Source organism: Armigeres subalbatus, chromosome 1 (assembly GCF_024139115.2).
Source record: "Armigeres subalbatus isolate Guangzhou_Male chromosome 1, GZ_Asu_2, whole genome shotgun sequence".
Lineage (NCBI taxonomy): Eukaryota > Metazoa > Arthropoda > Insecta > Diptera > Culicidae > Armigeres > Armigeres subalbatus.
Window position 1 is genome coordinate 108901451 of NC_085139.1, and position 21268 is coordinate 108922718.

Here is a 21268-nt window from a genome sequence, read left to right on the forward strand (position 1 = left end):
ATGAAAGCCCCGGGTGATGATGGTATTTTCTACATACTTATCAAAAAACTTCCTGAGAGCTCTTTATCCTTTTTGGTTAATTTATTTAACAAATGTTTTCAATTGGCATACTTCCCAGATAAATGTAAAAACGCCAAAGTTGTTCCAATTTTGAAGCCGGACAAAAATCCAGCTGAGGCTTCTAGTTATCCTTAATCAGTTTGCTTTCTTCAATAAGCAAACTGTTTGAAAAGATTATTTTAAATAGAATGATGGTTCATATCAATAGCAATTCTATTTTTGCTGATGAGAAATTCGGTTTTCGCCATATGCATTCAACCACTCATCAATTATTACGAGTAACCAATGTAATTCGAATCAACAAATATGAAGGATATTCGACTGGAGTTGCTCTTCTTGATATAGAGAAAGCATTTGACAGTGTTTAGCAAGAAGGTATGATTGTAAACTTTATGAATTTTAATTTTCCTCTGTACATTATTAAACTGATACAAAATTAATTATCAGATTGCTCACTGAAGGTAAACTATCAGAATACTAAATCTGATAGATTACCTGTAAGGGCTGGTGTCCCCAAGGCAGCATACTGGGGCCCATATTGTATAACATTTTTACTTCTGACTTACCTGATTTACCACCAGGGTGTCAAAAATCTTTGTTTGCAGATGACACGGGCCTTTCAGCCAAAGGGCGAAGCCTTCGTGTCATTTGTAGTAGATTGCAAAAAGTTTGGATATTTTCTCCACTTACTTGCAAAATGGAAAATTTCCCCGAATGCTTCCAAAACTCAGCTTATAATTTTCCCACATAAGCCGAGAGCTTCTTATTTGAAACCTTCTAGCAGACATATTGTCACTATGAATGGGGTTCCAATTAATTGGTCTAGCGAAGCTAAATATTTAGGACTTCTGCTAGATCAAAAATTAACTTTTAAAAATCACATTGAAGGCCTTCAAGCCAAATGTAACAAATATATTAAGTGTCTATATCCACTTATAAACAGAAAATCAAAACTTTGTCTTAAGAACAAACTTTTGATTTACAAACAAATTTTTGACCTGCCATGTTGTATGCTGTGCCAATATGGACTAGTTGCTGCAATACCAGAAAGAAGGCACTCCAGAGGATTCAAAATAAAATTTTGAAAATGATTCTGAAGTTGCCTCCGTGGTATAGTACCAATGAACTTCATAGAATTTCTAATATTGAGACATTGCAACAAATGTCCAACAAAATAATTTCCAATTTTAGACAAAAATCGTTGCAATCTTCTATTGCGATTGAATCGATATTGTATGAATTGCGATCTATAACGATTAACTCCTTGTACCCTTAGTATAAAATAGGTTAAGTTTAGTTTAAGTTGAAAACATTGTAATTCCTACATGGTTCAATTCAACCAGAGGAAAAATTCTAACTGCCAGAGGCAATTGAAATGTATTAATAATAACTAAAAAGTAACATAGCAAATAAGGATGATAGTGTTAAGAAAACACGGAACACCTAGTCTAAGAGATGAATGCATGTATTAGATAATTAGCAAATAAAATTAGCTTAAAAAAAAAAAAAAAAAAAATTGATAATGTCATAATTTTTATTGTACGTGACTGGCGAAAAATTCTTTTAATAGTTTTGAAACCTGTTGATAATAAGAAACATATCAGAAATGTTATTTTTAAGACAAAATCAAAGATTTACATACACGTATACGTCTATAGTTTACCTGCAAAAAATATACCTCTTAGAGAATAGACTTTATGATCGGGAGGAAACGGGTATCTTCAACAACAACAAATGCATGATAGGTACATACCATGACAATGCTCACGAAAAGCAAAACAAATTACTACCACTAAGGTTGTTAAAGATCTTATGGTAATTTTTTTGTTCAGTCAAGCAAATGACACCAAACTAGTCAATAAAAACTTAAAAGTGATTTTGTTTATTGGAATATAACGAACAACATGAGTAGCCGCTTTCTCAACTGTTGTAGGCCGTTTGATGGAAAAAAGTGTTCAAAAGAGTAACGAAATCTCACCGAAAGCACCATAGATAAACTGAAAGCGACTGGTTATGCTCCAATGTCCACATTGAATACAAATTTACGCATTTGAACGTCCTATCGTCTAAACGTTGACAAAAGAGCAATCTGTATATCATCGGTTGAGCAGATCGCAGGAAGTTCGAAAACGACAACTGAGGAATTGCCAGATGTATCAAGTGCTGAGAGCCTTGCCACCGTACCATCAGCGAAATCTGTTTCAACAAATCAATCGGAAGATGAGTGTATCCAAAAGGTCAACATCGAACGCTTTAACGAGGGCATAGCTGGGATAAAAGTGACTCCGATTAAATGGAGTAAGATGGACTACGTTTATTATCCGGAGAAAAAATACCGTGAAATAAACGAAGCTGTACGAAGAAACCTCTTCAAATTAGGACCTGATGATGTGGAAAATACAGACTACGATGAGGTAATTATAAATATGAAGGAAAGGTTCTCGAATGCAGCCACGACAAGGAAAGAAACATTATTGATTTTGTCGATGCTGCCAAGTTCGTGGTCTATTCAGGATGCCATTGATGATTTCAAAATCAATAGAAATACAGTAAAAGAGGGAAAACAATTGAAGTTTAACTGTCTTTCAATCAAAAATACTAGGTCTAGTACTGCATTAACAGATGAGACAAAAGAAATAGTAGTTCAATATTTTGAAGATGATGAAGTAAGTCGAGCTATGCCTGGTCAAAAAGATGGAAAGCGTCAAGCAATCCAAAAACGATTAATGATGACGACTTTGAAAGAAGCGTACACACGCTTCAAGGAAATTCACGATAATATTAAAATAGGTTTTTCCTCATTTGCAAGCCTTCGGCCAAGGCAATGTAAGCTTCTTTCCAATTCGAAAACACATAATGTGTGGGGATATGCACATCCCTTAAGAATATTAATCTTTTTTTACATAGTTTGAAAAGAATCAATTTAACAAAGGATATTAAAATGTTAACTGGTAGTCTTTTGTGGGAAAATACAACATCAAATTGCTATCTACGATCTTGTTCGGATTGTCCAGGTTCTTCATCATTGGAAAATACTTTATTCGCTGAGTTTGAAGAAAAATATATTGATCAGTTATCATTTGAGCAATGGGTGACCACGGATAGGTGTGACCTAGAAACTATTGTAAAACCTGTAGTTGAGTTTGTGTCATATTTTTGCTTGAAATTAGAAAGTTTAATCCCTCACGATTTCATTAAAACAGAACAATCCAGCTTTTTAAAAAATACGAAAAATACATTACAAAATGGTGAATTTTTAGTCATTTGTGATTTTTCTGAAAATTACAGCTTTGTATTGCAAGATGAAGTGCAGTCCCATCACTGGAACGTACAACAAGCTACAATTCATCCATTCGTTATTTATTTTAATGGAAGTGCGCAAATTGAACACTTAAGTTTTATTATAATTTACGAAGATTTAAGACACGATTCAGTATCCGTAAACTAGTTCATTGAAAAAATGATTAACTTTTTACGCGTTGATAAGAATAAAATAGTCAAAAAGATATATTTCATGTCTGATGGAGCAGCGTCGCAGTACAAAAATCGTAAGAATTTTTCGAGCCTATGTCAATTTAAATCTTTCCCCCTATTACTACAAGTAGATCAAACGTGAACTTTTACAAATTTTCAAATTTGATCTAGACTATCTTTTGAAAAGGGCCAAACTTTTTTTTACTGATTTTCAAATTTGATCTAGACTATCTTTTGAAAAGGGCCAAACTTTTTTTTTACTGATTTTTTTCAAATGAATACAATCGAAAAACGATGCTTCCTACAAAAAAGTGTTGTGTGGGTGACTATCGCGAAATCAGTTAAACATTCTAGTGAAAATATTGGAAACAATCAAAATTTAGCGACACACCACAATAGGACAGCCCCATATAAAGGTGTGGCCAAAACTACCAAAAGGCCAATTTTCGATTTGGGCGAGTAAAATGTGATGAATACACAGCTTATAACCTATATTTCTATAATCAGCACGGTTTTTATTTTTTAGATTTTTTAGGGAGGGGTGGGGGGCGTTCAAACTAGCCCCTCCTAGAAATGATATTTTTACGTTTTTTGGAAAAACGGACAGCTTTGCCATGTTTTCGTCTCAAAACTAACATATTTATATATCGTTACAAAGCTCTTAAACAGATATATGCAATAGGTTTGATAATGTAATAATAGCTCCGTCCAGAATTTAGTTTTTAGTAGTTTTGTAAAAGCATATTTTATGCAATATTTAACGAACAAAACAGTTTGGTACCCCGCAATACCCCGCAGTAAAACATCATGCACTACACTATTGAACTCTTAAGCTTTGAGGACCATGAATAAAATTCTGCCCAAATTCGCAATTTTGTAAGATACATGAATTTTAAAAATTGCCCATTTTTGCCTTTTTCGTGTACTAAGTATACGTAGAAGCTATATGATCGCTCTAAAAGCATTAAAAAAAGCCCAAACACTCGTAGTATTGTATACCGATCGACTCAGTTCGAAGAATTGAGGTGATGTCTGTGTGTACGTGTGTGTGAATGTCTGTATGTGTGTGAGCAAAAATGGTCTTAACTCTTTTTTAAGCACTTACTTTGAACCGATTTACTCGCAACAAGTTTCATTCGTCAGAGAACGTTGTTCCATTGTTCCCTATTGAAAATAGGCTGGATCGGACTATGGGCTCAAAAGTTATGGCCAAAATACATTTTCTTATAAAGTACGAGAAAGACAACATTACCGCTTGGGGATTAATCAGGTGTTTTGGTAAACTTCTTATTTTTCAATTTTAATCTGAGTTACTCAATAATGCCACTTTAATTGAATTTGGTGACGAACACAATTTACATAACATTTCAAGATTAAGCCTTAACGTTGCGCATAATTCAAGAAAAAATCATCTATCATATAAAAAAGCGTTACGCAGTGAGAAAGGAAGTTGTTCAAAATTTACAATTTTGAGATTACTACATTATAGGAGCGAATTTCAGATTTAACCATAACGTGTTGGATGAGTAGTGTGTTGAATAACTCCTTGCCACAATACCTTTTTATAATTATGAAAGAAATCTTAATGAAATATCAAATAAATGAAATTCCAATTCGTTGATGCCACAATATGACGCTAATTGAATCTGTTCTACCCTCCTTTGTTGATTTAATAAATTCTACTCAGTGAATTTTCAACACCAGAAGCTGATAGTGCTTTTTTGATCATTTTAGGAAATCTGTGTTGCGTCCATTTGTCTGTGACACGAATATAGAGTTTTTATGACCATTAGTATTTTATCCAGCACCAAACAGGCTTATTGCAAGCCAAAAAGTGACCAAATTCCGTTGGTTTTGTAGAATATGACAAAAATCGATACTATGCCGAAAATTGGCCCCATACCCCATTGAAGGCTCAGAAAAATATTTTTCTTTTCTATCTATGTTTTTATGATGAATACCACTGTTTATTGCAGGATTCATAATTTTGGCCAAAAATACCTCCATTTTTCCTATTGTGCACACTGAAAAAAAACAGTTTTAAAAATTAAAAGTCGATTTGCGAAAAAACTCCACTTTTGATTTGAACGAAACTTTGTCTCAAGATAGGCTATTATGTTCCCTACCAACCGTCCATACATCGCAAGCTGGGCACTTCTAAGGGAGAAAAGTTTTTCTGACAAAAACTTTTTTTTGTCGGAATTATTGTCAGTGTATTTTTATCCGAAACTTAACCGATTAATGTCATCCCTAGTAACATTTTGGTTTTATGCTGGTTTTATAACTCTCTTCTAGAGTAAATTATGCTCTTCAAGAGCGTGATAAAACTTAAAATCTTACTTGAGATACTTATCTCAGAACCCCAAACAACTCAATTTTAATGATATTTTGCCTAATTTAGCAACTAAATATAGTTTTTTTTAATTAAGAGTAACATTAAAAAATGGTCCATATCTTCAAAAAACACTATATTCCTTTATTCGCTTGTTTAGTTGCGACTAGTTACGACCAAAACATTGTATTCTGCTTGACTTTACTGGAATACTTAATATATGTAAGTATGTATATGTTGAATCAACTCCCTAGTAACATTTTGGTTTTATGCTGGTTTTTTGACACTTTTGAAGAGTAAATAATGGTTTTCAAGAGCACCATAAAACTTAAAATGTTACTTGGACTGACACCCTTTAAAAACACTGAAATTCATACTAGAAAAAGTTGTTGTTAGAAAAATGCCCTTAAAAATGCCCAGCTTGCGATGTATGGACGGCTGGTAGGGAACATAATCATCCATCTTGAGACGAAACTTCGTTCAAATCAAAAGGGGCATTTTTTCGCAAATTGGCTTTTAATTTTAAAAACTGATTTTTTTTTCAGTGTAGGGCTTAATTTAGAATTTTTCGAATATTTTTATTAGAAAGTTTGACTGATTTTGCGATAGTCATTCATGCAACACTTTTTTGTAGGATGCGTCGATTGTCAATTATATCCATTTGAAAAAATCAGTAAAAAAAAGTTTGGCCCTTTTCAAAAGATAGTCTAGATCAAATTTGAAAATTTGTTTGTAAAAGTTCATGTTTGTTCTACGTGTAGTAATTTAACTATATTGAACTATCAATTGAACAATCAAACGGCAACAAAGTCAATCAATAACGGTGTAGATCATTGGTCACGCGTGTAGATTTGAAGGCCTCCACTACAGGAATTTCTTGGATAACCGCGAACATCCTCCATACACATATTCTATTCTATGTTCCGCAATGTACACACAATATGTTCAGAACAGGTCTATATTAAATTAATTTAACGGTAACATACCGCATAAAAATTAATATGGTGTACTTTTAAAATAGCAAACCAATACCAACAGATTTATTTGACAGCAATCCATCGAATTTTGGAATGGACGAATGAAAATTCTCATGGACGTAAACAGATTTTCGTAAGACAAATTTTAAAAAAAAATTAAGGGTATTTTTGATTGCCGATTCTCAATAAACCATGATTTGTTCATTGTGCTAATACTACGCAATGAAAACTAGGAACTCTAAAATACATGTTACATACAACTTAGTTAGAGTCAGTAGCTGGGCTAGCGTATAAATTAGATTTGAAAACCAAGCACTACCTACTACGACGGGAATTAGCTCACTACCCTACGTCTAAGTGAAACGCTCGGATACAGGGTGTAAAACGAAAATTTCCAAATCCAAGAGCATCACAAAATTAGACTAGTTTTTGCACGCTAATAACGCCTCTACTTTAGATGGATTTTTGAGATTTTCTCATCAATCGACTCGAAAGCTGTCAAACAATTTTCCAACTCTATCAAAACTATTGATAATCATCATTAAACAATTCAACTTTTGATTTTTTTCTAAACTTAGTAAAAATATAGAAACTAACACAGCCCGTTCATGCTTCCACAACATAGATATCAAACTAGTGGAAGTGCGCAAAAAAAATCGAATCTCGCGCGCAAGATTAAAACATAAAATATATTATGTATTTCAATAATTCGCCTTTCCAATCACTAACAGCAACAAATCCAAAATCATTTTTTATTTTTATTTTATTATCAGACTAAGGCCGGAGTGGCCTGTGCTGCACATAAAAGTCTTCTCCATTCAGCTCGGTCCATGGCTGCACTTCGCCAACCACGCAGTCGGCGGAGGGTCCGCAAATCGTCCTCCACCTGATCGATCCACCTTGCCCGCTGTGCACCTCGCCTTCTTGTTCCCGTCGGATCGTTGTCGAGAACCATTCTCACCGAGTTACTGTCCGACATTCTGGCTACGTGCCCGGCCCATCTCAGTCATCCGATTTCCGCGGTGTGAACGATGGATGGTTCTCCCAGCAGCTGATGCAACTCGTAGTTCATTCGCCTCCTCCACGTACCGTCCGCCATCTGCACCCCACCATAGATGGTAAGCAACACTTTCCTTTCGAAAACTCCCAGTGCGCATTGGTCCTCCACGAGCATCGTCCAGGTCTCGTGTCCGTAGAGAGCGTTTTGTAGATTGTCAGTTTGGTACGGCGGCGAACTCTATTCGATCGGAGCGTTTTGCAGAGTCCAAAGTACGTACGATTTGAAACATTGACCTCTCTTGAGCCGCTTCCTATCATGTACTTAGTCCTCGACGTATTGATGACTAGTCCAATCCGTTTAGCTTCGCTTCTCAGTCTGATCCTCCATCCTCTGGCATGATATCAATGTCGTCGGCGAAACCAAATCACTGGACGGACTTCGTGAAAATCGTACCATTCGTGTCAATCCCTGCCCTTCGTATCACTCCCTCCGAAGCGATGTTGAATAGAAGCCACGAAAGACCATCACCTTGCCGTAACCCTCTGCGGGTTTCTGAGGGACTCGAGAATGCTCCTGAAACTCGATCTACGCACATCCGTGTTCGTGCATTAGCTGCCATAGCTTGTCCCGATCGATTGTATCATATGCGGCTTCGAGTACTTGGCGAATTGCGAACACCTGATCCGTGGTGGAGCGTTCGCCCATAAAACCAGCCTGGTACTGCCCCACGAACTCCCTTGCAGTTGGTGCTAGTCGACGGCATAAAATTTGGGAGAGTACCTTGTAGGCGGCGTTCAGCAATGTTATTGCGCGGTAGTTGCTACAATCCAGCTTATCGCCCTTATTGTAGATGGGACACGACACCTTCCATCCACTCCTGCGGCAAAACTTCCTCCCCCCTAATATTGATAATGACCCAGTGCAGCGCTCTAGCCAGTGCCTCACCACGTTGTTTAAATAGCTCTCCTGGTAGTTGGTCAACCCCAAGGGCTTTGTTGTTCTTCAGCCGGCCAATCTCATCCTAGATTTCCTGGAGATCCGGAGCCGGTAAAATTATGTCCTACGCGCGTTCTCCCAGGTCCACCACCATACCGCCATCTTCGTCTGCCATATCGCCATTAAGGTGTTCTTCGTAGTGCTGCCGCCACCTTTGGATCACCTCACGCTCGTTTGTAAGAAGGTTCCCGTTTATGTCCTTGCACATATCAGGCTGTGGCACGTGGCCCTTACGTGAACGGTTTAACTTCTCATAGAAGTTTCGTGTGTTATTAGAACGGTACAGTTGCTCCGTCTCTTCACGGTATCGATCTTCCTGCTGGCGCTTTTTTCTCCTAAAAATCGAGTTTTGTCTGTTCCGCGCTCGTGCGGTGTTGTTGGGAGTGCCACTTCCGCGTATTCTTGGGCTAGTCTATTGTCTTGTAGCCGCCCAATGTTAAGCCGCGGCGTCCGACTTTGACGCGTGTTCTACACCGTTGAGAGTTTTGAGCGCAGGCATACTGCAACGAGGTAGTGGTCGGATTCAATATTCGCACTGCGGTAAGTGCGGACGTTCGTGATATCGGAGAAGAATTCACCGTCGATTAGAACGTGGTTGAGTTGGTTTTCCTAGGGGCCCTCCTCAGCCGTGCGGTAAGACGCGTGGCTACAAAGCAAGACCATGCTGAGGGTGGCTGGGTTCGATTCCCGGTGCCGGTCTAGGCAATTTTCGGATTGGAAATTGTCTCGACTTCCCTGGGCATAAAAGTATCATCGTGCTAGCCTCATGATATACGAATGCAAAAATGGTAACCTGGCTAAGAAACCTCGCAGTGAATAACTGTGGAAGTGCTTAATGAACACTAAGCTGCGAGGCGGCTCTGTCCCAGTGTGGGGATGTAATGCCAATAAGAAGAAGAAGAAGAATGATTTGGTTTTCCGTTTCTTGATTGCGTGATCTGTGGATGTGACCTTGTGGATATTTTTGCGGGGAAAGAAGGTGCTTCGGACTACCATTCCGCGGGAGGCTGCGAAGTTTATTCATCGTTGGCCGTTGTCATTCGATACGGTGTGCAGACTATCCGGTCCGATAACCGGTCTATACATTTCCTCCCTTCCTACCTGTGCTTTCATGTCACCGATGACGGCATCCATCGTATGTCTGCTCCAGCTGTACGTAAAACGCTTCTTTCTCGTCGTCGGGTCTCCCTTCGTGAGGGCAGTGCACGTTGACACGGCCTTTAATCCTCAGCTGGCACATTCTTGCGTTGATTGGCTGCCACGGTATCACACGTTAGCGCATCTTTCCTAGCACTATGAAGCCGGTTCCCAGCTCGTTGGTGGTGCACACAGCTTTTGTAGAAAGTAGCCGCTCGATGCCCGCTTTTCCACACTGTCTGTCCTGTCCAGCATGTCGTAATCTTCCGGACTACGATCAGACTCAGTGTCCTCGCAACGGGGGTAGAGCTGACCTTTGCTCTCCATTGCAAGTTGTTTTTCGAATCCTTGTCGCAGCTATAGAGAAATTAATTCAATATTTATTATAAAAAGCCGTTTTATACCAATCCTCCAATCCTCTTTAAAATGCCGAACCACAACATATCAACCAACCATAGGTTGGTGTCGTGTTATGGAAGGCGTATTGCCAAGCGTACCGCTAGCGTATCAGCTGAATGCTGTTAGATGCGCAGTAGGCCGGTTATTATGATTTTTCTTGATGCCACGAGGTTGCTGTACAAGCGTGCGGATTGCCGTGGTAGACGCCGTCCGCGTCGTTGTTATGGCGACCGCTGAATGCACGCCGTCTTGCGCGCGCCGCGAAATCGGGTTTGTCCGCGAGGTAGTTCGTCGTGATGGACGCCGTCCGCGTCGTTCGTTGAAGCGTTGTTATGGCGACCGCTGGGGGCACGCTGTCTTGCGCGCGCCGCGGAATCGGGTTCGTCCACGAGATAGTTCGTCGCTTGGTAGTGGGCAGGCAATCTGCCTCTTCGCTGGATTGTGCCTCTCCGTAATGCTATCCGTCGCCTGTACGTCCTCCGCTGGTGGGTGATGGTTGCCAATGGCAACTGATGAGTCCGCGTTGGTTTCCTAGCCTGCTGGGATCGGTTGGCTGTTCGAAGCGTACGATATGACGTTCGAGAGTAGAATGACTCTGGTCTCCGATGACCGTCCGTTTTATAGACGAGGACTTGCCACCTGGAGACTCTGTTCCCCTTGTTACTATAGCAACCGTTTTTTTGTTTCCCCTCTTCTGCAACGATTTGATTTTTATTTTGGGTGTAGATGGTCTTGTGACATGAAGTTCGTGACATGGGATTTGTAACGAGAAACATCTTAGTTTGTATTTTAGTATATATTTATTATAATAATGATATTGCATCAAACAGTTCATTTTATTTGTTTTGTTATTCCTAACTACTCTACAATGCCCCTTTCTCCTACTCTTTAATCAAAAATAGAATAGTAATTTGAATTAATATATATGTATATATTTTAGTTTTTATTTTATTATCATTATTATTATTATTTTTTTTTTGGCATTTCACATTGTACATTTATATTTTAATATTTCACAAATTCCTTATTACTCTATAATGCCCATATTGGCAATTTCACTCAAAAATTGAAAAAAGTATCATGTCTTTAAATCTATTGGGTTTCTTCAACGTTCTTTGGGGGCGTATGATCACTGATGTTTGTTTGTTGTCTTCATCGGTCGTATCTTGTGCTTGCGACAGCACATGGTTTGCGTCTTTATCGGCATGTTTGTTTGCTTGCTCTGATTCTGCTTCCAGACACATGGGGATTTTTTTTACATCCTGGGCATTTCGGGAATATTGAACTCCACGATCGCTTTGTACCACCACTTTAGCGCCATCTCTAGCTATCACTGTGAACCTGTAGAATGAAATAGAACTTTTTTTTTTTTATGTTTAAAAAATAAGTATTACTTTCATCATTACCTGTCTGCAGAAAAGTTCGGGTCTGATTTATGTCTTTTTGGTTGGGTTATCAGCACTCTATCGCCAACTATTACATCGGAAGTCCTGGCTCCACGGCGGTTATCTGCATATTGTTTGCTTTCAAGTTTGGAAGCAGCATCTTTCTCTCTAATGTCTTCTCGATCCACCATTTCTGATGACTCCCTATCCCAAAGACAGGGAAATGTTCCTCTCCATTTCCAACCCACTAGCAATTCAAAGGGTGTAACCCCTAGTCGCGATAAGGGTCTTACTTTATTGTGCATGTGTACGTATTTTTCGAGTGCCGTTCTCCAGTTGTTCTTATCCAGTCTTGCAGCTGCCAAAGCATCTTTAATTCCTTTATTTTGTCTTTCTACAGCACCATTGGATTGCGCGCTTAAGGGTATAGATTTTCGGATCTTTACCCCTCTTTCTTCCCATGTTCGAACAAATTTATCGCTTTGAAAGGGTGGGCCATTGTCGCTTTGTAGAGCCAATGGGTAACCCCAAACTTCGAAAACTCTCAAGAGTGCCTCGCTGGTAGCTTTAGCGTCCATACGGCTCATTTCCAAAACATGTAGATAACGAGAATAAGTATCTACAATGATCAGGAATTCTCCTTTACCGAAATCTTGGTCAGTAAAAAAATCTATCTGTAGTATTTCCCACGGACCTTGCGGGAGTTCCCTGCATGTCAAAGGTAGCGGCGCATTTTTTCGAGACAATCTTAAACACGTTTCACAGCTTTTTACGTGATTTTCAGCATCCTTACTAAGTTTTGGCCACCAGAAGTAATTCCGCAGTATCCTTTTCATAGATGCTGCTCCCATATGGCCTTGATGGGCCATATCTAGAGCCTTTTTTCGAAGTTGATATGGCAGTACCACGCGATCTTCCTTAAAAATCAGGGATCCGAGCGTTCTAAGGTACTTGGCCTGTGATTCATAGCATTGGAGATGTTGGTCCCATTCTCCAGTGCTGAGTGCTTCTCGTACTTTCGACTGCTCATCATCCAGCTCAGCTTGTGTTTCTATCTCATTCCATGATAAATCCATTATTCCCGCGTCGAGCAAATACAGGAGATGTCGATCGGTGGCCTCATCGAAAGGTTCTGTGGATTGTTGACTTTTAATCAATCTCGAAAGCGCATCAGCCAGATTATCTTGTCCAGGAACCCGTTCTACTTGGAAATTATATGGTTGAAGCCGTAGTGCCCAGGCCTCGGCTCGTGAAATTGCCCTTTTTCCAATTCGATGCAGTCCGCCAAAGATGTATTCATTTGATTCTGCATCAGATCTTATAGTGAACTGGATACTTATAAGGTACGTGGAGAATTTTTCCACTCCCCATACCATTGCCAACGCTTCCTTCTGGGTCTGGGGATATTTCATCTCAGTGGCCGAAAGTGCTTTAGAGGCACACGCGATTACCCTTGGCTTATCTTCTTTATCGAATTGCACGAGCACAGCACCTAGACCATATGGTGATGCATCCACGAATAGTTCCGTTCTGTCATTTCTGTTGTAGTATCCCAATGTTTGAATCGTTTTCCAGGCGTTTTGCGTGAGAAATTCAAATTCTTCCTCGTGATCTTGAGTCCATTGGAATTTGTCGTCTTTTGCTAGCTTCCTGAGATGCCGTGTTTTATCCGCACGTTGTGGAATAAATCGCTCTATGAAGTTGATCAATCCCAAAAAACTTTTCACTTCTGCTTGGCTCTCTGGTCTTCGAAAATTCTGTATCGCTTCTATTTTATTGCCATCTATACTCCATCCATCTCCTGATAACTTGAAACCCAAGAATATCACGTTTTGCTGCCCCAACACGCATTTCTCCACGTTAATATTGACATTGTGGTCCTGCAGCCGTGTCATTACTTTTTTTAAATTCTTGTCGTGCTCTTCTTTCGTATCTCCAAATATAAGAGCGTCATCCAAATAATTAACCACCCCATCACAGTCCGAGAGAATCGTGGATTGCATGATTTCCTGGAAAATGTCAGGAGCATTACAAAGTCCGAACGGAAGACGACAGCACCTGTACATGGCTTCGCCGGAAAAGAAGTTAGTTAGGTGGCGGCAGCTTTGATCAAGAACAACGTGGAAAAAGGCGTTCTTTAAATCTATGGTTGAAAACCATTTTGCTCCATGAAGTTTCATCAGTATGTCTTCGAATGTTGGCATTCTAAACGGTGTTCTGTGAATACATTTATTGGGTCCTCTAAGATCCACGACAAGCCGTATATCATTTATTCCTTTTGGGACTACCAGAAGGGATGAACAAAATGATCGATCCATGTCTTCAGTAACAACCTCGATGATGCCCGATTGAAGCATTTCTTCCAATTTGCGTTTTGCTAGCTCTTTGTAAGCAACAGGTATGAGAGTATATACGTTCCTGGCAGGGGCATCTGCTTGTCATAATACAGTACGACTGGTGGTACATTGAACTTTGGGTACTCCTTTACATTGGCTACTGAATTAACTAAGGCGAATTCACATGGCCAAGAACTGTCGTGGACTGGTATTGTCAAACCTACAATTAGGAGGCTATACCTTGTTGCAGTATTGAAACCCAACAAAGCTCTTCCTTCGTCCACCACATAAAATTTCTCAATGTAGGCGGGTCTATTTTCGATACATGTAACTCCCCTGAAAACGTTGCTAATACTTTGATGTTAGTAGAAGCGGCATAAGCTCTAAGTTTGATATCCGTTGTGTAACTCAAATCCACCAACTTATTGCGCGATGATTCTTTTCCAGCATCTTTTTGAACTGAGTCTTTGTCACAGTATTGACTTGTGCACCAGAATCAACGAAAAATACTATGCGAGTTCCTGCCACTCGTCCTACTACGAAAGCATCTTCTTCAGTTTGAAATTGCATTGGCGAGGAAATAACTTTGTCGATGACTACTAGATTTTTGGGATTTTGGATTTGAACCTGGAACACAAAGAAATAAATCTTATTCTTTATTTCCGTCGCTCTTTTTTTTTTCTTTTCCTGAGTTGATATTGAGAGAGTCAACAAAATCTAAGCACGAGAAATTTGAATCTTGAATCGACGAATAATTTATTGGTAGCAATCTTATTGTCCGAAGGGAAGATCAAAACCTCAAACCTCAGTATATATTACACCCGACATATTTTTTTTTTCAGCAAAAAAATCAATATCGACTCAGGACATTTTTTTTTTTATTATTATTTTATTTCAACAATTTTCTCAAAATTTAACGTTTCCAATTACATATCAATCAATTTCACTTACATCAGCTTGTGTATTGTCATTATCGTTTTCTTCGTTTTTAATGGCTGCAATTTTCCTAGGAGGAGCTTCGTTGTCCACATCAGCGAATCGTTTCGGGGCGATTCTTCCACGGTTTTGAGAAGGGCAGCAACGAGCTAGATGTCCCAGTTGCTTGCAGTTATGGCAAATCTTTCTCGTTCCGTAATTGGTCCAATTCTAGTCGCATGGAGGATAACTCCTCTAAAAGCATCTTTTCGTGATGCTTTTCTTGATTTCCTGTGAAGTAATCACATCTTACGTTAGTTAAATTTCGAAATTAATTTCTTTGTTTGTGCTTCTAAAGCTTCCGAAGCAAATCAAATCAGTTTTCTGCCTTCTCATCAGAAACCGATATTCAATTTGATCTTGACTTGCAGTCCAATCTCCACCTTCTCATTGAAGATTGCTTTGTGCAGTTAACTTCGCCTACTCATCGAAGCTTTTTTCTTTTAGCACACCGTCTACTCTTCGGAGGCTTATAGAAGCACACAATTGAGAAGCACTCTCTTCTCTACGAATACACATACCGTTTGGATGGCTTGTTCGTCGTACCGACTGAACCATTGTCGTAATCTTCCGGACTACGATCAGACTCAGTGTCCTCGCAACGGGGGTAGAGCTGACCTTTGCTCTCCATTGCAAGTTGTTTTTCGAATCCTTGTCGCAGCTATAGAGAAATTAATTCAATATTTATTATAAAAAGCCGTTTTATACCAATCCTCCAATCCTCTTTAAAATGCCGAACCACAACATATCAACCAACCATAGGTTGGTGTCGTGTTATGGAAGGCGTATTGCCAAGCGTACCGCTAGCGTATCAGCTGAATGCTGTTAGATGCGCAGTAGGCCGGTTATTATGATTTTTCTTGATGCCAAGAGGTTGCTGTACAAGCGTGCGGATTGCCGTGGTAGACGCCGTCCGCGTCGTTGTTATGGCGACCGCTGAATGCACGCCGTCCTGCGCGCGCCGCGAAATCGGGTTTGTCCGCGAGGTAGTTCGTCGTGATGGACGCCGTCCGCGTCGTTCGTTGAAGCGTTGTTATGGCGACCGCTGGGGGCACGCTGTCTTGCGCGCGCCGCGGAATCGGGTTCGTCCACGAGATAGTTCGTCGCTTGGTAGTGGGCAGGCAATCTGCCTCTCCGTAATGCTATCCGTCGCCTGTACGTCCTCCGCTGGTGGGTGATGGTTGCCAATGGCAACTGATGAGTCCGCGTTGGTTTCCTAGCCTGCTGGGATCGGTTGGCTGTTCGAAGCGTACGATATGACGTTCGAGAGTAGAATGACTCTGGTCTCCGATGACCGTCCGTTTTATAGACGAGGACTTGCCACCTGGAGACTCTGTTCCCCTTGTTACTATAGCAACCGTTTTTTTTTGTTTCCCCTCTTCTGCAACGATTTGATTTTTATTTTGGGTGTAGATGGTCTTGTGACATGAAGTTCGTGACATGGGATTTGTAACGAGAAACATCTTAGTTTGTATTTTAGTATATATTTATTATAATAATGATATTGCATCAAACAGTTCATTTTATTTGTTTTGTTATTCCTAACTACTCTACACAGCAGATTTCCTGCAGCGACGTCGACGTCGAAGTGGCGGGGATGTAATTCATCGTAGATTATCCTGTCGCAACCTGCGAAGCCTAGCGACTTGCAGTTCCATGTTTCAAGCTTCCAATCGTGATCCTTTATTCGTCGCCTAGGTCGTTGCCGATGTATCGAGTCGTATTATCTTCTATGTCGTTCGTAATGGTTGATTTTAAAGCCGGCTTATTGGGCCTGCGCAAACCTCCTGTCTCGTTGGAGGGCCATCGTATCAGGGTTGTTTAGTGTCCCACCTAACACCAGAACTTGGGCTTGTTCGCTTTGAGCGGCACACGGTCGCTTTGGCGGAGCCTGGGGAGGGATCATCAAGTCCTTGGACATAGTCCTGCTGCCCCCGAAGGATGATAGTGTTAAGAAAACACGGAACACCTAGTCTAAGAGATGAATGCATGAATTGAATATTTTTGTAAAAACGGCTACTCAATCTTAATTTGGTAAAACGAGTATGTTATTTACCCAAAGTTTCGACACAGGGATTGTGTCTTCCTCAGGGCGAAAATATTGTCGTTTTTTGTCTATTGTTTGGTCTAACTTCAACTGTCACGGTTGAAAATTTGGTTTGTTGGTACATTTCTTCGAAACCACTGCACTTAAAAATGTTTTTACTCGCCGGCAATGGCGCTATTTCTACTCGTAGGAACACATTTAACACATATTATCAAATTTACTGTCTGAGAGAATTGTACTAGTTGTCACCTAAATTCGAGAGCCTTCTGAGCTCTTTTCACTTGTTATACTGCTGCGGCGATAATAGAAGCTTAGAAAAGCAAATCATGTTCTTTCTTATTGAACTTTTAGTTACCATTCCTTGAAATCTAAGATTTTTAATGAACCTTTCTCCAATCTGATAATCGGAGATTCATCTTTTAGGATTAGTTTTAGCCAGAAAGCTATATATCATTCGCTCGATTTAGTCAAAAATTACTCAAAAAACATTGCAACAACTTAAACATCTTAAAGGATTGATCATTTGTTGATAAATTTCATTGCAAAATTTAAATTTGATAGAAATTGTACGGTAATTTAAGCAATAGTAAGCATTCAATGACATTATAAAAACAACTTGTCCAAAACTAAAACAACTTCTCCAAAAATCTATGTTTGCTCAATATCAAGACAGTATTTTTTTATTCGAATAAATATTTTAAATTTTTTTAATAATATCTGGCATTGATGCAATATCCATCGTGTTCAGCATTCCTATAAGGGAAGGACAATATACACAAATCATTTTCTTCATTTTTCTCCATTTATAACAAGAAGGCTAGATATGTGCAATACTTATGCAAAGCAGCAAATTTTGCAGGGGGCCCCTCCTGTAGTTACGCCAATGGGTTTTCCCTATCACATTTTTCCGTAAAGGACAAGTTTTTCATACTAACGATCTAAAACAAACTTTCAGTCTATTGTTTTCACGCTAATTTATAAAATTTCATGCTTTAGTTGGTTGGGAAATGAGTCTTCATTTGAGGTAGAGCAATCTCTACATACTCTGCCTTTTGAATGATTTAGTAGATTGCTGACGTGTCATGAATGTAGAGAAATTTTGTAATGGTGACCAAGAACGCGGCATAATTTTCTATATCACAAAACTTTCTCTCAATTATCATACAGCATTAAAATCTTGGCAACTCTTCAAGACAAACAACGCAAACCTCTGACCGAAGGTAGAAAATCATCAGAAAGTATATTTCAGTTGAGCATGATTTACTTAGCCGTTGTTCAAGAAATAGGTCAAGGCTTATACCGACGACGAAGATTTCTCCACGTAAAACTAAACTAACCTTTTGCATGGCGATGCTCGCAGCAGCAGTGATCGTTGATGAAAGCCGGCGACCGACAAAAATGAATCTTATCAATGCCGCACTCGTCACACCAGGCCGGCACTCGATTTATCCTGTCCAAATCCAACTGCTGGAGAGCGATCCGGGACTCGGTTTCGGTTACTTCATGCTCCTTAAAGTACTCGGTCATAGGAGCGGTGGGGTGCATCGCCTTGTTGGAAGACTGCTTCGTATCCTCCGAACAGTCAATGTGAACTTCATTCGTTACTATGCCGGCACAACCACTGACGCCAGGTGTGATAATAAAAGCAAACAAAACTATCACAGGAACCGTCAGCATAACTTCCCCACCCATTCCTGTTTAATTTATGTTTGAACTATCACAGCGACCAGTACGAGTGGAATCGCACATCAGACTGATTTTGCGACACACAATAAGGCACGAACGGGCATTCTCTGCCAAGACGTAGAAAGAAGGCTCTTCGCTTCGTTTCACCGCTGATCACATAGATGTTACGTTTGGTAATGACTCTGCTGGTTAACGAATATCATCAATTAACACATTACCAGCGCTGGTTAGTTGCTCAATGGGCCTATCTTCGAACCGTGATATGAGCGGAAGAGCATAAACTTTAAAACTCGCGTAAAAACTAATCAGATCCTTCGACCCTATGAATCATCACTTCCTCTTTCACAAAACGAGACTCCTTTCCGCTAGGGACACCAAAGATTACACACGCCTCAAACGTCGCGTCGCGGTAAGGCACATCACATTCTGTTTACGTCGAGGACTCCGTGGTGTCGCCGTTTTTTGGTTGGCAGGGGAACCTGCGCGCGCTACAACAAACGCGTTTTGTGCGGTGTGGATAAGAAAAAGGGAAACTGTCGCACATCTATGGGGAGAAAATGATCTAATCGACACTCGACACGGGGTGGAAAGAAAAAGGGAAATCTATTCGAATGTGACTGACCGACCCGTTTCGTGCGATGCTCGATGTACACTGAATGGCGAATGCAGCCGGCAGAAACGGGATTACCTATGTTGCTGTTCTGAAGAAGAGCGCGAATGGGGGTATGGTCGAATATGCATGCACCGGAGCGGACTTTTTGAATAGAACATAAAATGAATAAAACGTAAAACTTGTCAAACTCATAAAAGAACATAAAAATTGTCAAACTCAATTAGTTTGAGGTGCATATGTGATTTGTTAAGCCTTCGAGTTAGAATTATAGAAATAAAGAACACTTAATCAGCACGATGTTTGTTGCAGCATGCCCCTATTACTTATGTTCGAAACATGCCAGCAATAAATTTTATCCTATTCTCCCCGACGTCCCTGTGGCGCCACACATTCGGTTTTGTACCACGCGTTTCGTCGGCAATGTTCGGCTGCAACGAGCAACGAACGTGGCTTGGCGAACATGTGGTGGTAATGGCACCCCCTTGACTAGCGCACACAGTCAGTTGGTGAGCTCGCGGTCCGTTATAGCGAGTGATAATGCAACGCATTTGCGTGGGTGGAAAGAGTTTCCCGACAGTGGAGACTCGATTTTGTAGCAGTTGATTTTCATATATTATTTCCGGTGTTGGAAATTAAAGCCTCACATTATGTTTATCTTAGTTTAAAGAATATCCGTTTTCAAATTATTTCTGTATTAAGCATAATCTTGCAATTTAAGTGACCCACCTTCAATTTTGTTCAATTTAGTTTGCGTGGGTCTCATCCCATTGCCTAATCTATGGCAATCAGAAGACGGACTTCCTGGCAAAGGTGGGTGCAGAGGAAGGTGAAATTTAGATATGATAAACAAATCTCGAACAACGAGTTTTTCCCATTAGTCCGTCAGAGTACTCTTCAAAATCGACAAATGAATTGATCACACACTGGACTTGGACGGTGGCTATTTTCCATAGTTCCTAAGAACGCTGCGCAAACGTGGTGCAGAGGTGAGAACCTAAGTCAAGGCTTTTTTTTGCACAATGTCGAGATTTAGGGTAACGATGGTATTTTGGACATCTGGATATATTTTGGAATTTTGGCTATATTTTGTTACATACATGTGGTTAGGGGCCGTCCAGAAACCACGTGGTCACATATGGGCGGAGGGGGGGGGGTTGGAAAATGACCACGATAAGCCACATGGGGGGAGGGGGGTGTTGCTCTCGAACCACGTGATTTTTTTCTACACGAAAAACTTTTGATGAATAACAATAGCGGTGTAAAAAATACAAATCATGAAAATTTAATGATTTAATCATTAAACGCAAAGCGCATCTTAGGGCCGATGCCCACGTAGCGTCTTTTAAACTCAGCGTTAAAAAGACGTAGGTGTGCATCGAGAAAAACCGGTAACGCAGCGTCGGTCGCAACGCCGATACATATCTGCGTTATTTGACCATCTTAGTCTTAGATCCTATTTCCATAAAAAAATAAACGAAAAAACAGGTTGCTCAAATTCCACAAAAAAAAAAATAAAAAGGAAAAATGGAAAAATATTTTTGAAAAATTCCGCGCCGATGGTTTTTTGCATCATGCCGCCGACACTTTTGCATCAGCGGACTGCAGCTACAATTTTGAAAAATATTCATGTTTTTACAATAATCCGAAAAAAAAACTTCGAAAATATTCAGGAAAAATCCAGTAAAGCAATTTCCTGTAAAAACTTCGACATTACTTTATACAATCCTGATAAAGTGCCGGCATTCCGAATGATTTTTGAACAATTCTCTCTGAAAAATTTTGCTTGGAAATTTTGCTACAAATTGTTGATGGAAAAAAAAACAAAACATGTCAAGTGTAAATTCCGAAAAT

At 39.9% G+C, this 21268-nt stretch overlaps 1 protein-coding gene across 1 annotated transcript in view; it reads right to left on the reverse strand.

Moving 5' to 3' along the window:
* Positions 1–19452, reverse strand: part of LOC134205240 (uncharacterized) — a 99973-nt gene extending 80521 nt beyond the window's left edge. Inside the window, exon 1 of the mRNA XM_062680315.1 lies at positions 18456–19452. Within this exon, the coding sequence (XP_062536299.1) occupies positions 18456–18810 (355 nt within the window). The 5' untranslated portion in view covers positions 18811–19452. The remainder of the gene's footprint in view (positions 1–18455) is intronic.
* Positions 19453–21268: the final 1816 nt, after the last annotated feature.